The sequence below is a fragment of the Myotis nattereri genome (assembly GCF_964212035.1).
Source record: "Myotis nattereri genome assembly, chromosome: 18".
Classification (NCBI taxonomy): Eukaryota; Metazoa; Chordata; class Mammalia; order Chiroptera; family Vespertilionidae; genus Myotis; species Myotis nattereri.
The window spans coordinates 21,568,838-21,585,416 of record NC_138093.1 but is presented as its reverse complement, the minus strand read 5'-3'; the positions used below and the strand labels follow the sequence as shown (position 1 = coordinate 21,585,416).

General features: G+C 39.6%; 1 protein-coding gene across 3 annotated transcripts in view; it reads right to left on the bottom strand.

The window, feature by feature from the left end:
• Nucleotides 1-16,579, bottom strand: part of RASAL2 (RAS protein activator like 2) — a 248,978-nt gene that overhangs the window by 121,573 nt on the left and 110,826 nt on the right. For all 3 annotated transcript variants that reach the window (XM_081112119.1, XM_081112120.1, XM_081112118.1), the window contains exon 2: nucleotides 7,318-7,445. In XM_081112119.1, the coding sequence (XP_080968245.1) occupies nucleotides 7,318-7,445 (128 nt within the window). The remainder of the gene's footprint in view (nucleotides 1-7,317; nucleotides 7,446-16,579) is intronic.

The window sequence follows — 16,579 nt, the reverse complement described above, 5'->3', positions numbered from 1 at the left end:
GGTCCCGCTTGGGTGCCTGGCCAGCCTGGGTGAGGGGCTGATGGTTGTTTTCAGGCTGCCCACACCCCCTTTAGGGTGGGGGTCTCCACTGGGGTGTCTGGCCAGCCTGGATGAGGGGCTCAGGGCTGTTTTCAGGCAGGCCAAACCTGCAACTGAAGCTCCCAGTCTCTCCTTTTTTTCTTTTCTTTTTTTATTCTGGGATTTATTTACCTTCTATAATTGAAACTTTGTTGCGGCTCCAGCTCTGAGCCCAGCTGGCTGAAAGCAGGTACTTGGGGTTTGTTTAGCTTCTATAATTGCAACATTGTTGCATCCGAAGCTCAGAGCTGGGCCCCCACAGGCGGGGAACCTTGGCTTCCTCCATCACCAGGGCAACCAAGCTTCATGTTTGCTTCAGCTGCATGGCTGCCGGCCGCCATCTTGGTTGGCAGTTAATTTGCATATCACCCTGATTAGCCAATGGGAAGCGTAGCGGAGGTAGGGTTAATTACCATGTTAGTCTATTATTAGATAGGATACCTCATATCTTCTACAAATTGCCTTTCATTTTGTTTAGAATTATACATAAAATAACTTCAATTTTAATCTGTGTATATGCAGATTAAATAGTCAAGTAAAGGAAACCTAGTTTATGCTAACTAGCAAAAGAAAACGCTCTGTAATTTTTTCTCTAAAGCATGTTTAAGTGATACTCAAGTCTACTGTATCCTGATACAGTGGATGTATGTGATGGGTAAAAGCAGCCTTCTGCTTCAGCCAGGGCGTAATTCTGAAACGTTTGCTGTACAGGGCTTCTCATACGCTTTTCTACAAAAAAAGAACTCTTCTGCTAAAAGTATCAGCTTCAGACTTTACGTTCTAGGAACATCAAATTGCTTGCATTTCCCTAATATAGCCCCTATTGTGTAGTGCCTTTGCTTAGTCTGTTGTCTCAGCTTAAAATATTTCCCCCATTTTCTTTTCTATTCTTTACCTAACAGGTAAAACTATTCATCCTAAGGTGCAGTACAGACATTGCCTCTTCCAGGAGTCTTCCCTTTCTACCAATTCCCTAAGGGAGTAGGGTCCAGGTACACCTTCCTGAGAGGTTCCTCCAATAACAGATTTTTCTCTTTCACTCTATTTACTACATTGAATTATAATTATTCCTTTGTGCAACTAATTCCATGTAAGTTAACAGCTTGTATCTCACCAGTCAATCCCCAAATCTTAAAATAGCTCCAACCCACAAATGAATGAATGAATATTTAATAGGTAGAGAGGTTGGCCATTGTAGGCAAAGGAAAAATACATAATATCAGCTAAGAAGTTGGTAAGCATATAACTTTTTTATTTTGTTTTGGAACAGAGAGTAGGCCAATTTAATTAGAGTCTCTTGAAGGGGAGAAATGGGGTAAAACACCAAAATATATTATGACCACATTGTGAGGGCATTAATACCAGACCATGCATAATTCAGGAAGCACTGGGAAACCTTTCAAGTTTTTAAATCAGAGGAATGGTAGTCTCTTAATTGGTCTTTCTCCTTCCTATCGCCCCCTCTTCTAATACATCCTATAGATTAATATTCATAACACAGCCCAGCTGGTATGGCTCAGTGGTTGAGCATTGACCCATGAACTAGGAAGTCATGGTTTGATTCCTGATCAGGGCACATGCCTGGGTTGGGGGCTCGATTCCCAGTAGGGGGCACGCAGGAGGCAGTGGATACATGATTTAATCTCTTATAGATGTTTCTATATCTCTCTCCCTCTCCCTTTCCCTTCCTCTCTCTGAAGTCAATAAAAAACATATTTAAAACATACTCATAACTGTGATCAAATCCCTTCCTTCCTTACGCTCCCTTTGGTAACTGCCCATTACCAACAACATCTTAATGACATAGACTATAGTCCTTTAGAATAAATGGATTTCTTTCTTTTATTCTATCCAGTTTGTGATATTCCTCAAATGCCATTTTAAAATTATTTGTCTTATTTCCAAAACTAAATTTGGTATGTGGGGGAGAGAGGAGAGAACTGTGTCTTATTCTTTATAACTCCTAACACATGAATTTCCCACATGACCAACAGGGACACATTATGTATCTGCTGAATAATCTGAAAGTCGTTTTGAATGAAATATGCCATGGGTAGTTACCCCAGGATAAGTAACAGCCAGTTTTTGGCTGTTTGTGTAAAAGCCTAATTGCTATTTTCATTAATATCAGTATAAATACTGCTTTCCCAAACAAAGCAAGAAAAAATATTTTATCTTAAAATTACATTATTATTACCCCGGTGCCTGTGCACTAGTATCCTGCTTTAAAAATTCCACATACAGAAAGTAGAGTCTGAATGAAGAAAAATGGAGCCATGTTAATTCTTCCTAATGACTCGTTATTGCCAAAGGAACTCAACAAATTTTGCTTTCTTTCTTTTTTTCCTTTTTTTTTTTTGTGTGTATTTTTATACTGGCTGCACTCACAAGGGTTCATGATTGCCTTCTCCACCATCTTCCTAAACTCCTTAATCTCTGGTTTACTTGGTCTTATCTCTTGCAAGCAAAATGGAATTCAAATGACCTCCCACACCCTCTTTAAAATGGCTTGGTGCCAAGCCAGCTGGGGCCTTTCCTGGCATCCAGGCAGGGAAGTATATCTCATAACACATAAGCAATGCCTATTTGGCACAATTTACAAGAAGCAATTTACTAAGCCAGTGAGTCATTTCTCAAGGTGATACTCCTGGCAGACTTATCTTCTTTTAGCATTCTGCCCAGACCTACCCTTCTGCTACATTCCCAAATCGGCAATCGGTGTATTTAACACTCTTCCCATGTACATCCCCCAGGCAGACTTTTTCCTGTTTCTGACAGGAAACATGCAGAGTTAAGAGAGAGCATTAAAAGATCCCACACACTGAATGCACAAGTGATGCTAGACTAATATAATCCTCCCACATTCCAGCAGTGCCTGGCTAAGGATTCAGTTTAAATCCTTACAGAATCTTCTTAATTGATTTCTGTAGCAAAGCAATAAACACCCCCATGATTCGTTAAGGTTTAAAACAGTCTTTTTAGATAATTTTAACAGGAAATTCCTTAAATTCCTTGTTTCAAGAAATTCTGACTTGTTCATGAAAACTTCTGAGGGTGAGAGTTATACTCCTGCTGATAGTTTGGCTGAGAGATAGAGATTGACAGCAGACACACACACACACACATAATAGATTTCTAATCATTTCTTGTAATGAAATTAACAGAATATTAAATTTATCATTTATGTAGTAGGTACAGCAATGGCTTAACATTTTCTTATCCTAGAGACTTAATTCAGTTTTTCCAACTTAATAATGGTAGAACATATCTGTCTCAGACATTAACTATTTTTGCAAACTATTTCAGGAACTGCTCATCCCTTACCTGGTCTACTACAGTAACCTAACTTTCTATTTTCTTCCAGTAACATTCACTCAATTTTCCAAAGGATTAACAGTTCTAAGAATCAAACCTGATGATGTCACTGACGTGTCCAAATACCTTTCCATGGTCCAAATCATTTCCAGAATTAAGTCCAAATTCCTTAGCATGGCCTTCAAGGCACTTTCTCATTTGATTCCTGACAGTCATCACTGTTCTTCAAGCTATATTCCAAGGATCCTGAGCATTTTGCAATTTACCAAAGAGAGAGATGTTTCCTGATCTGTCTCCTTATACATGAAATATCCTTCCCTTCTTTTCCTCCAGGTGAGCTTCTATTTGTCCCTGGACATGACCTAATCACAGATTTCTCTGTAAAACCTTTTTTGGCATTCTCCAGTTCACACCATAACCCACTCCAGGCAATATCTCAGTTAATCTTTCCTTGTGATTATATTATAATCTTAAGAAAAAATAATTTACTGAGGTGAAATTCACTTAATATAAAATTAACCATTTTAAAGTGAATTAACTCAGTGACATTTAGTACATTCACAAGGTTGTGCAAACACTACCTGCATGGAGTTCCAAATGTTTATAACTTTTAATTTACCATAATACGTCCCCCAAACCTGTATCTTAGCAATCACAATACTGCACACATAATACATGTTCAATAAATACAGATGGAATCACATATTAACAATAGAAAAGCATTTTATGGATTATTTTTATCCTCTTTTATTATCTAGTTTTAGGGAGAAAACATGGAATTAAGACTCATGCTCTGGAAAAATTTATCACACAAAAATAAAAGATAAAAGGACAGGTGCATCTCCTCTCACACTAATATTAAGCAAATGGATCTTTAGGAATCAAATTTATAATTTGGCTTTTTCAAAATTTATTAAACAAATATTTATTGAGAATTTACTTATGTATCAAGAACTGTCCTAAGCACTGAGGGATACAACATTGAACAAAACAGAAAAAAATCCTTGCCCTAAAGCCTACATTCCAGTAGTGGAAGAAAGACAATAAACATAACAAATAAATTCGATAGCATTTTAGAAAGTGGCAAATGCTCTGGGACAAAATAAAATTAGAGCCACATAATTAGATCAGATGTTCTGGATGGAGATACAGGAGGGGTTGCAATTTATTTATTTATTTGATTGATTGACTTGAGGGAGGGAAAGGAAGGGAGAAAGAGAGACAGAAAGAGACAGAGAGGGAGAAACATCTATCTGTTCCACTAATTTATGAATTCATCGGTTGCTTCTTGTATGTGCCCTGACCGGGGATCGAACCAGCAACCTTGGCATATCAGGATGATGCTCTAACCAACTGAGCTACCCAGCCAGGGCAGGGGTGGCAATTTTAAATAGGTGGGCCTATATTAAGCAGGTGATATCTAAGCAAAGAGTTCAAGGAGGTGAGAAAGTAAATCACTCAAATATCTTAAAGGAAAAGCCAAGGCTAAAGCTTTGAGGCAGGAACATGTCTGATGTGCTCAAGGACAGTGCCGAAGCCAGAGTAGCTGGATCACAGTGAGCCTTTGGAACTAGGAAGGATGGAGCTGTCATTAATGAAAAAGGAGAAGGTCTCTGGAAGGCTTCAGAAGACTAGGGGATCAGTGTGGGACTTGTTGAAGATGACTATTACTATCCAAGTAGAGATGTGTAATGAGCAGATGGATATGTGAGTCTAGATAGAGAACAGAGATGTGTAGGCTTAAGACATAAAATTAGGAATCATCAGCATTAGAGGGTGTTTAAGGTCATAAGATTGGATAAGAGTCCTAGGAAGTGATGTCCACGGACTGGCACTCCCCTGTAAAGATTTGGAGAGAAAAGAAATCTGCAAAGATGACTTAGAAGGAATTGCCAGAGAGGCAAGAAGAAAACCGAGAGCACAGTGTCAGGGAAGCCAAGGGAAGAGAGTTGTTCTAGAAGAAGAAATGAGCCATCAACTGCATTAAATGCCACGGACAAATTAAGTCAGATGAGAACTGACCACTGAATTCAGTAATTTGGAGGTCACCAGTGAATTTAACAAGATTAATTTTGGCAGAGTACTATGGGTAACAGTCTGATCAGAGTAGTTTAAGCGAGAACAAGAGAAGAGGAATTAGAGACAGTGAGCTTACAAGTTTTGAGAATTTTTGCTATTAAGGGAAGCAGAAAAGGATGGTAACTGGATGCAGAAGTGAGGTTGATATCAGCTTATTTTTTCTTTTAAGATAGGAGAAATAATAGCATGTTCGTGGGGATGAGCTAGTGGACATAAAAAAATTGAAAAACTAAAGGGGTTGGGGAGAGGTCAGACAGGAAGCAGCCATGGGAGGAGAAGGACAGCTACTATAGGCAGCATGGTCTGAGGGCTATGGGAGAAAAACAGCCAACACTTGACAGGACTTCACAGAAGACAGTGTCCTCAGGGAAGATACAGGTTCTCATTAGACCAAAAATTAAGGGACTCCTTCAGGAAGAGGTGGAAGAACGGCTGAGTTTGCTGCTGACGGACCATAAGTTGCAGAGGGCAGAGTAAAGGGGTTTCAAGAGGTAGGGAAGAATGACTGAATGGCAGAGACAGAAAAGGAGATTTACAGAGCCAAAAAGAGAGTGTGGGAGATGATGAGTTCCCCGGGCATCTAGGGTTACTCATGATGACTGGCATGAACAGGCATAAAGTACCTAAGATACTGTTTTTTGGAAATTTTTCATCATGGACAGTTATTTTATGAGACAAAAGAGGACCCAGTCCTGGACTATTTAAATGATCAGTAATATCTAATCAGTGGGTTATATCTTGGTTCTTGTTAAGGCATGTTTATGCTATCTATCCTTAGGCTATTACATTTCTTACAGTACTAAACTGAATAAAATGTAAGGAAGGGCATAAAGATGACAAATGATCTGTTCATAACTGTGATTTTAAAAAAACTGAAGACAGAGTATGTTGATTAAAATGTGCATTTTGAATGATCTGTTTATTCAAATTGGTAACTAAAAATCTTCTCTACTAATATTCACTCTACCAATTTTTATTATTTGTCTACTTAACATAAACACAGTCCACGTATACTAGATTGCTCAAAAAAGGACCCTTTAAAAATTATTTTAATAAAATAAAATTTTATATTAAAGTATTATTTTACTTATTATATCGATACCCATAGCTATACACACACACACACACACACACACACACACACACACGGCAATTAATCTTTCTCTTTCATTGAATCAGATCTTGTCTTCCCCTTCCCTTCCATTATCCCTTTGCCAAGATCATATTCATTATATTTTTATGTTGTGGAGGATGGGAATAGGATGCCCTAATGGTCCTACTAAATCAGAATGGCATCATGTGATAAATCACCAATAAGAAAATGAATTATTTGGATGTGGAAGGATTTGCACACTGAACAACTTGATAAACAAAGTAGTCATAGTATATGGTAAGTTCAAGGGGTTCTGCTGTTGTTTTTTATTTTTTATTTAGAGGGACAGAAAGTTCACCTAGAATAGCAATAATTATATTCTGTCTGCCTCTCCAGATCTATTCTCTGCCCTTCTCTACCTTGCTGTGTGTTTCAGGAAGCAAACCTTTACAGAACACATCAAGAGTAATCTTTTCCTCTGACCTCAGGTTAGGTTTGGCCAGCAGGTAACACTGACAAGAAGTCGGAAGTCAGGAGAGGAGAGTTAGATTGTTTATTTTCCCTTGCGTCCTCTTGCTGGCCATTTTTATACTGGTAGAGGCTGTGTTCTTTTGTGTAGAGCTACAGCAACTGCCATGTTATAGTTTATCATTCATAAAGCCTTCATTTTCATAAATGCAAATAAAAACTATATTATATCAGGAATTTGGTCAGAAAAGGGAAGTAGCTTTTCTTAATAATACCCTTCTCACCTCCTTCTCCTTGTTGAGCAACACCAACTGGCTGTCTGTGAGGATGCAATACTTCCGCTCCCATGTTGTCGTATCAGTGTAGGGTGACTGGCCACAAGACAGACGATGCGTAGGTGGCCCTTTCACATCTGGGTAACAAATATGAAAAACAGAGTGACAAATCATTATCCTGCTTAGCAAACTAGTATTTCAAATGTAACATTCTTCAAAATCAAATTAGAGATGACTCTAAACATGAATCTCAGTGGTAAACTAAAATCTTAACTTTCTCTTAAGAAAATAAAAACTGTTCTTAAAAAAAAGAAAATAAAAGCTGTTAACAAAGAGAAGTGAAAACTGGTCTATAGTCTGCAGAAAAGAGGGCTGAAACACTCTATAATCATAAGCACAAACTTGACACAGTAATCACTACTGCATATGCCCTAAAATAATGAAAGGTCACTTCAGAGCTAAACCAGTATCATTCAAAATCAAGAGGAAAAGGTGACTAAGAGACAAGAACAAAAGATAGAGAGGCCCTGGTCGTTAAGAGGAAGATGCTGTTTCTTGCACATTTTGAGAGTACTGTTGACTTAGAACTGAGAAAGTGAATTTATTGGCAGCTTAGACCTTCAAAAAGGCTTTCTTTCTAGTTACTCATAAGAATTAAGAACGTTTAAACCAGTGATTCCCAAAGTGGGCGCTACCGCCCCCTGGTGGGCGCTGCAGCGATCCAGGGGGACAGTGATGGCCACAGGTGCATTTGTTTTAACTTTTTTTTTTAAATATATTTTATTGATTTTTTACAGAGAGGAAGGGAGAGAGATAGAGAGTTAGAAGCATCGATGAGAGAGAAACATCGATCAGCTGCCTCCTGCACATCTCCCACTGGGGATATGCCCGCAACCCAGGCACATGCCCTTGACCGGAATCGAACCTGGGACCTTTCAGTCCGCAGGCCGACGCTCTATCCACTGAGCCAAACCGGTTTCGGCTTGTTTTAACTTTTTTTGTATTACCTTTCTATTCTGAGTTCAATAAATAGTTTCATAATTTCAAACTTCAATGTTTCTAATTTACACCTTTCTTTACTATATTTTACGAAAAAGGTAGAAACATTAATACATATATCTGTTTAATTGCTATTAAAATTATTAAAAAATTAATTTCCAGGGGGCGCTGAGTAATATTTTTTCTGGAAAGGGGGCGGTAGGCCAAATAAGTTTGGGAACCACTGATTTAAACTATAGCATATTACCACTAGAGGCCAGTAATACCTTAAAATCATAGGAAGCAAGTTACTCGAGGAAAGATCTAAACATGTTACCATCATGTCTCTTAGAGATGAGGGTATACAATGTCAAAGCTAAGTATCTCCACTCTTGTAAATGTCTCATTTCCCTATAAAATACCAAGTGGTTACTATTACTTTGTCACTTTAAAATTCTTTGATATAAACTATTCACTCTTTGGGCTGTTGTAAACCTTATATCTTAATCATAAGAACACATTAGATCCATTAAATAAGGCTTTATGGCAGTTCAATATATAGTAAAAGATCTTTAGCTATGAAGGACTAATACCTTTCAGGAATATACTTGCAGGGATCATTTAAAATACATTACTTATTACTGTTTAATTATTATGCTAGAAGACAACCTCAAGCTGAAGAAGTTAGAAAACAAAAACCCCTGAGAGCAGGAGAGTTGTGAATCATAAGTAAGAGCATTTTATCTATTAGATGCATGTTTTCATTACTATTACTTTCTATAGACTTTCAGTCTTTTTAAAAAAAAATACATTTTATTGCTTTTTTTTTTTTTTTACAGAGAGGAAGGGAGAGGGATAGAAAGTTAGAAACATCGATGAGAGAGGAACATCCATCAGTTGCCTCCTTGCACACCCCCTACTAGGGATGTGCCCGCAACCAAGGTACATGCCCTTGACTGGAATCGAACCTGGGACCCTTCAGTCTGCAGGCCGACACTCTATCCACTGAGCCAAACTGGTCAAAACTGGTCAGGGCCAGACTTTCAGTCTTTTTATCACAGAATGGTATTACTGTTATTGACTAACTGCAATAAAGTTAAAATGATATCCTATACTATAATTACTCAAATATGCATAACTATAGCCTGAGTTCTATAGAAAGTAACAAGTCAGTAATTAAGGTAGTTTAGGCATATGTCTATCTTCTTAAGGCCCCTTATTGTGTCCATTATTATCTTCAAAGCTCCTTTGGACTTAATTGCCTATTCTCTCTAAAATGTGTTGCTCTACATGTTTTGGGGAGCTTATCAACTACCCTCTAAAACAATTTCAAAATCAAAGAACTAATAATGTTACTAGGACTTGGCTGGGCAAGTTCACCAACAGTTTCCCCCTATTTTCCAGCTTCTTCTAATCTCTTCTGCACTGTGCAGAGCGGGATTCGCTATATCTACAGCTTCTCTACACCACACCAACTCCACCTTCAACTCGCTCCTTGTATTCCAAGCATCTTAAATTATTTTAAAGTTTTCTTTATACTTTAGAATTTCCTAAAATTATCACAAAAAGCTTCAAAGAAATTGACTCTTAATCCTTTTTGACACGATAGGGTATTCTTGCCTATAATTAAAAGTCATATCGAAGCTGATTTTCTTGCCTGGCCGGTGGTTGAGTGTCCACCTATGAACTAGGACAGTGATGGTGAACCTATGACACGCGTGCCAGAGGTGACACGCAAACTCATTTTTTTGGTTGATTTTTCTTTGTTAAATGGCATTTAAATATATAAAATATCAAAAATGTCTTTGTTTTACTATGGTTGCAAATACCAAAAAATTTCTGTATGTGACATGGCACCAGAGATAAGTTAGGGTTTTTCAAAATGCTGACACGCCGAGCTCAAAAGGTTCGCCATCACTGAACTAGGAGGTTCCAGTTTGATTCCCAGTCAGGGAACATGTCTGGGTTGTGGGCTCGATCCCAAGTAGGAGGCATGCAAGAGGCAGCCAATCAATGATTCTCTCATTTATGTTTCTATCTCTCCCTCTCCCTTCCTCTCTCTGAAATCAACAAAAACTTATTTTTAAAAAGCTGATTTTCTTAATGTGATTTGGATAAACAAATGGATTAGATTTTTACCACAATGTAGGCCTATTTTTAGAGCAAATACCAAGACCACCTCAACAGAAAGGATACACCTACTTTATGTGGAAATGTGGTGGTTTTGTGGCCCAGACAAGTTTTCATTCAAATGACTAACCTTCTTATGTAAGTTAACCATGGGTGACCTAAACTGCCCACTCTAATTTAATTTGAGCAGTAATCTTATTATCTCTAGTAAGCAAGAAAATATTGACAGATCCTGTCCATAAAATTTAGAATATAGAATACTATATTTACAGCATAATGTGGGTTTCCTGACAAAATATAAATTAGTATCAGCACTGAATGTCCCTGTGTCATCTGGAGTAATTCTCTTAAAGACTCACTGGAAATTCCATTAGGCATATCTATAAATATCCACAAATTAACTTTCCTCTTAGAAGGTTAGCATCTTGTCTCTTCCAGACTTAGAAAGTATCTCAAAAGACTTACAATAGGAGAATAAAAAAGGGATCCAATTAGAAGCAGAAATAGGCATAGAGTGGAAAAGACTAAGTCTATGACCCGAATATGGAGAATGTCAAAGAAAAAAATGGCTGTGGAAAATTTTGTTTTTGTGTCTTTCAGCTCCTTAGAAATTCATCTGTGTTGCTTTTGAATCGCATTATTTACAAGCCACATTTTTTAAAAAAATCAAACATAAGTTAAAAGCAATTCTTAAAATCCCAAACCTATTTACTGCCATTCAAAACAAGTTTTACAGAGGATTCTATAGAGAAATTCATTCCTCCAGCTAAAACACAAACTCTAATGTTTCATTCAGTCTCAACAGCCTTTCATTGATTCTTAGTACCACCTATAAAAACACAAAGACACAGTTTTGGGAAATCTATCTGTATCAAGGAGATTTTAATACATTAAAAAAGAAACACATTTCTAACAAGTAGTTGTAAACTGCATGAGTCTGAACCTTTGTAGAAAGGGGTGTGTGTGTGTGTGTGTGTGTGTGTGTGTGTATGTGTGTTTATTTCCATGCCAGAACTAACTTGGTTTAGAAATAGCAAGTTCTTCCCAACATTCAAATTTCAATGATCAGAATTGTTTGGGTTCTGAATTTGGTTAGAACTCAAAATCAAATACAAGCATCCTATCTAATAAAAGAGAAACATGGTAACTGGCGTACGACCGCTACCCTTCCCATTGGCTAATCAGGGCGATATGCAAATTAACTGCCAGCCAAGATGGCGGCTGGCAGCCAGGCAGCTTGAAACTAACATAAGGCTTGCTTGCTTCAGTGACGGAGGACTCCAATGTTCCCCGCCTGCCGCTGCAGGCCTCTGAGCTGGCAGTTTGAAACATAGTTACAAAAATAGAAGCTAAACAAAACCCCAGAAAACAGCTTTCAACTAGCCGGGATCTCAGACCTGGAGTTGATACAGAGTTGCGAATGTAGAACCTAAACAAACCAGATACCTGCTTTCAGGAGCGGAGGCCTAAGAGCTGGAGCCTCAGAGCTAAAGCTGGCTCAGAATAAAAAAAAAAAAAAAGAAAAAAAGAAGCAGTTGGGAGCTTCAGTCCCAGCCTGAAAACAGCCCTCAGTCCCTCATCCAGGCTGGCCAGGCACCCCAGTGGGGACCCCCACCCTGATCCAGGACACCCTTCAGGGCAAACCAGCCGGCACCCACCCATGCACCAGGCCTCTATTCTATATAGTAAAAGGGTAATATACATCCCAGCACCTGGATCAGCGGAGCCGCGAGGTCTCCCGGCACCAGGATCAGCATGACAGGGGGCAGCGCCCAAACCCCCTGATCGCCCTGCGGCTCTGTGTGTGACAGGGGGCGGGGCCACAACCTCCCTATCCGCCCTGCTCTGTTCCTGACAGGGGAAGGCGCCCCCAACCCCCTGATCAGCCCTGCTCTGTGCCTGATAGGGGGGAGCTCCCCAAACCCCTGATCGCCCTGCGGCTCTGTGTGTGACAGGGTGCGGCGCCCCAATCCCCCCACCCCACGGGCCCTGCTCTGTGTGTGACGGGGTAGAGCCACAACCTCCCCAACGGCCCTGCCCTGAGTGTGAGAGTGGCGGCGCCCCAACCCCCTGATCGGCCCTGCTCTGTGGGTGATAGAGGGCGGCGCCCCAACCCCCACCCCACGGGCCCTGCTCTGTGTGTGATGGGGTAGAGCCATAACCTCCCCATCGGCCCTGCCCTGAGTGTGACAGTGGCGGCGCCCCAACCCCCTGATCCGCCCTGCTCTGTGCGTGACAGGGGGGAGCTCCCCAACCCCCTGATGGGCCCTGCTCTGTGCGTGACGGGGTGAGCTCCCCAACCCCCGGATCGGCCCTGCTCTGTGCGTGACAGGGGGCAGCGCCCCAACCCCTTGATTGGCCCTGCTCTGTGCGTGACAGGGGGTGGCGCCACAACCTCCCCATCGACCCTGCCTTGAGTGTGACGGGGGGGGGGGGTGCCCCAACCCCCCAATCAGCCCTACCCTGAGCGTGACTGAGGGTGGCATCGCAACCTCCCGATCCGCCCTGCTCTGTGCATGACAGGGGGCGGCACCCCAACTCCCCAATCGGCCCTGCTCTGAGCCTGACCAGGGGCTGCACCTAGGGATTGGGCCTTCCCTCTGCCACCCGGGAGCAGGCCTAAGCCAGCAGGTCCTTATCTCCCGAGGGGTTCCAGACTGCGAGAGGGCACAGGCCGGGCTGAGGAACCCCCCTCCCCCCGAGTGCACAAATTTTTGTGCACCGGGCCTCTAGTCTGTATATAAAAGGCTAATATGCAAAGTGTCCCCTCGGGAGTTTGACCAGGAGAACAGGAGTTTGATCACTCGCTATGACATGTGCTGACCACCAGGGGGGCAGCGCAGAACATGGCAGGCAACCAGGGGGGCGGGGTGGGGTGGGGCACTGAGGGAGCAAGGAAAGGAGGAGGTGGGGAGGCAGGGAGGCGGGGAACCTGATGGGCCCTGATCGCCACCCGGGCCTAGGGACCCTACCTGTACCTGAATTTCATGCACCAGGCCTCTAGTTTCTTTATAAAATTTCAGAATTAGAATCACTAATATCTTATAGAAGTAAAAATACATATAAATAACTTTAAAACATAGCTATAGTACTCTAACTAGCTAAGGACACATCAATTTCCCTAAGTACACAAAGGACTATTTTCTCTTAATATTTTATTAATGTGTTAATGCTGTCTGCCCTAGGCCTAGACCAGATGGTATTAATTACTTCCCATCAATATAATATACTTTAAGTCATTCTATTGAATTCTTAAAGTATAGGGAAAAAAACACAAATCCATCAAGGTATTAAAATGAAGTTTAATTTCATTTATTTTATGCCTCATTACCTCCCCACCTCCATATTATGTTAAAATGTCAGTGCACATGAATCAATGGCCCAGTGGATTTAAATACGGTCACACTAACCCTGGTGAATAATAAGGGTACTGAGTAATAAATGATTCTATGTTTTATAAAATCATAGTTCAGAAATGTTTCCCTTTATGAAAATATATGTTTTAATCCTTATCATAAATTCACTATGAGACCACAACTATTTGTTAAAAATTCATATTATGTATCTTAACCTTAGGTAACCATTTTAGTTTTTCTTCAACTACAGGCTTAATTTCTAAGCAACTGAAACAGTGGTGTCTAGTCAGTAAATCCCCTATGCTTACCATCACCCTTTCTTTCTAAGAGTAAAAGAGGGCAGGTAGGAGATAATATGTGACACTTCTTTCTGGTGAATAATTTCCCTTCGTCTAAAGTTTGCAAAAGAGTCCCTCTGCTGCCTCCCTCTCAGTCTCAGCACCACTGATACCTAAGCATGGGGGTTCTAACTCTGTTTCCTCACAGGCCACAATAAGTTATTTGAGAACAATGTACTAAGTTCCTTGAAAATGTGACTTATTTATAGCAATCAAGTACTTGATAAACAGTAGTTTGATGCTATTACCCAAATACTAAGATTACCTAAGTAATCTTCTAAGAAAATGGCTAGGATGGGACACACTTCCTACAAAGTTTCGATTTGCTTCTTCCTACCACGTCACAAGTACATAGTTTGCACTACACCTGATCACACGTGCCATGAAACGGCAGGAAGAGCAGATCATATACTTTCTTCCACTTCTGAGACATGCAAAAAGGCATAAGTCCCATAATTCCCACACTGAGCCAAGCACTGCTTAAACAATTATACAGATTAGGTAACTGAATGGAATATTATGAATGATGGTCAGCATCAAGACGGCAGATGGTTGTACCTTGGTTGCGGGCACATCCCCAATAGGAGGTGTGCAGGAGGCAGCTGATCGATGTTTCTCTCTCATCAGTGTTTCTAACTCTCTATCCCTCTCCCTTCCTCTCTGTAAAAAATCAATAAAATATATATTTTTTTAAAAATGGCAGATGGTGCCCAAGATAGTGTGGCTCAGTGGCTCACCATATGAACCAGGAAGTCAGGGCACATGCCTGGGTTGCAGGCTTGAACCACAGTAGAGGGCATACAAGAGGCAGCCAATCAATGATCCTCTCTCATCATTGATGTTTCTATCTCTTTCCCTCTCCCTTCCTTTCTGAAATCATTAAAAATATATTTTTAATAAATAAATGACAAATGACAGTCAATCATAGCCTGCTCTTCAATCCGAATTGATCCCTCACATCTGTAGTTCATACTGTAACCCAACCAGAAAAATGTAAAATACTCAAAATAAAATAATTCATTTATATATTAATCTTTAAAAGGAAACAAAGGTCTGTATGCACTTCTGTTTTCTTAAACAGTCAAGTATGGTGCAAATTTAAAAAAAGTGTTAAGAAAAATACTAGTCTGGTCCTTAAAACATAACCTTTGTATTGCATAAATGATCTATACTTAAGATCCTTTTCATGTCTCATGTTCCTGTTACAGGTAGAAAAATGAACTAGACTAAGAATTCATCTCAAACACCATTTAATACTCATTCCTTGTTATATTTAGTACCTCTTCCTATATTAATATACCCCACGCTTGCCTCTTTTTGAACTGAATATCAACACTTTCCTTTAGAAACAGCTGCTGTGGGGAAAGAATTAGAGCTTTTAAAGGAATGTGATTCTTAATGGAGAAGGGGGTAAAAGCATAAATAGTTTACCACTTTTGAGAGATCAGTTTCTGAGGTTTTAGCGATTGGTTATACAGCCCATACTGTGACAGTATCTATCTAAAAGAACAGAAGGAGGCAGATTGCATAAAACTTAAACCACTGACCTCAAATGAGTAGAAGAGAATGAACACCTACAATATGAGACTATAAAGCAGTAAAAGCAAGCACTTAGCTTTTTTCTTCAATACAACCAACACAAGTGGAACAGACATCCCTCTTACACAAATCTAATTCATTCCTAAAAATGTGTTGGATGGCAAATTTTCATGTAACAGGAGCCATTTCTGATTTTAAGTGGACAAAGAAGAATGTAGTTCAAACACATTTAAAACTCCCAATTAATTTCCCCAAATACTGTTAAGTATCCTTAAAATCATAACCATATATACAACCCACCAAAAATTTCGTATTTAAAAATAAGCATACAAAATCATTTATATTCAATTAACTTGTTAGTGGGTACATTTGTACATAATAGAGTATCAGATACAATTTCCATTTTCTGTATACTGCAAACATGTACTGTAAGGTACATAAACAATAATCTGTTAGTAATTTATAATGATGCAAATAGCACAATAAAATAAAATTAACAAGGATTTCTAAACTAATAACATTCTCATAGTTTTATTTTCCCCGCAAATAAAGTAAAAATCATAGTACATGGGGACTCATGCAGAGGCAAGTTTTTATGTCATTTTTGTTTTGTCTTATCTCTCATTAATCTCTATCATTTCCATCTTTTCTTCTAACCTAAGAGCTTTTCTAATCCTCCTAGGCTCACTTACTTTTCACAAGCTTTCCATTACCTTAAAAGATATTTGGATTTCATAAAACCTTTAAACAACATAATTACAAAACACATCCCATTGGGAAAATAAATGATATAGGAAACAGTCTACTCCATATTCTCTCGCCTAGGTTAATGTGCAACTTAATGTTTTGGGCCAGAACAATATTTTAATTTGGAGAGTCAATTTTAGGTTAAACATTTCCAAGTCACTATGGCAAATATTTAGATGTTGA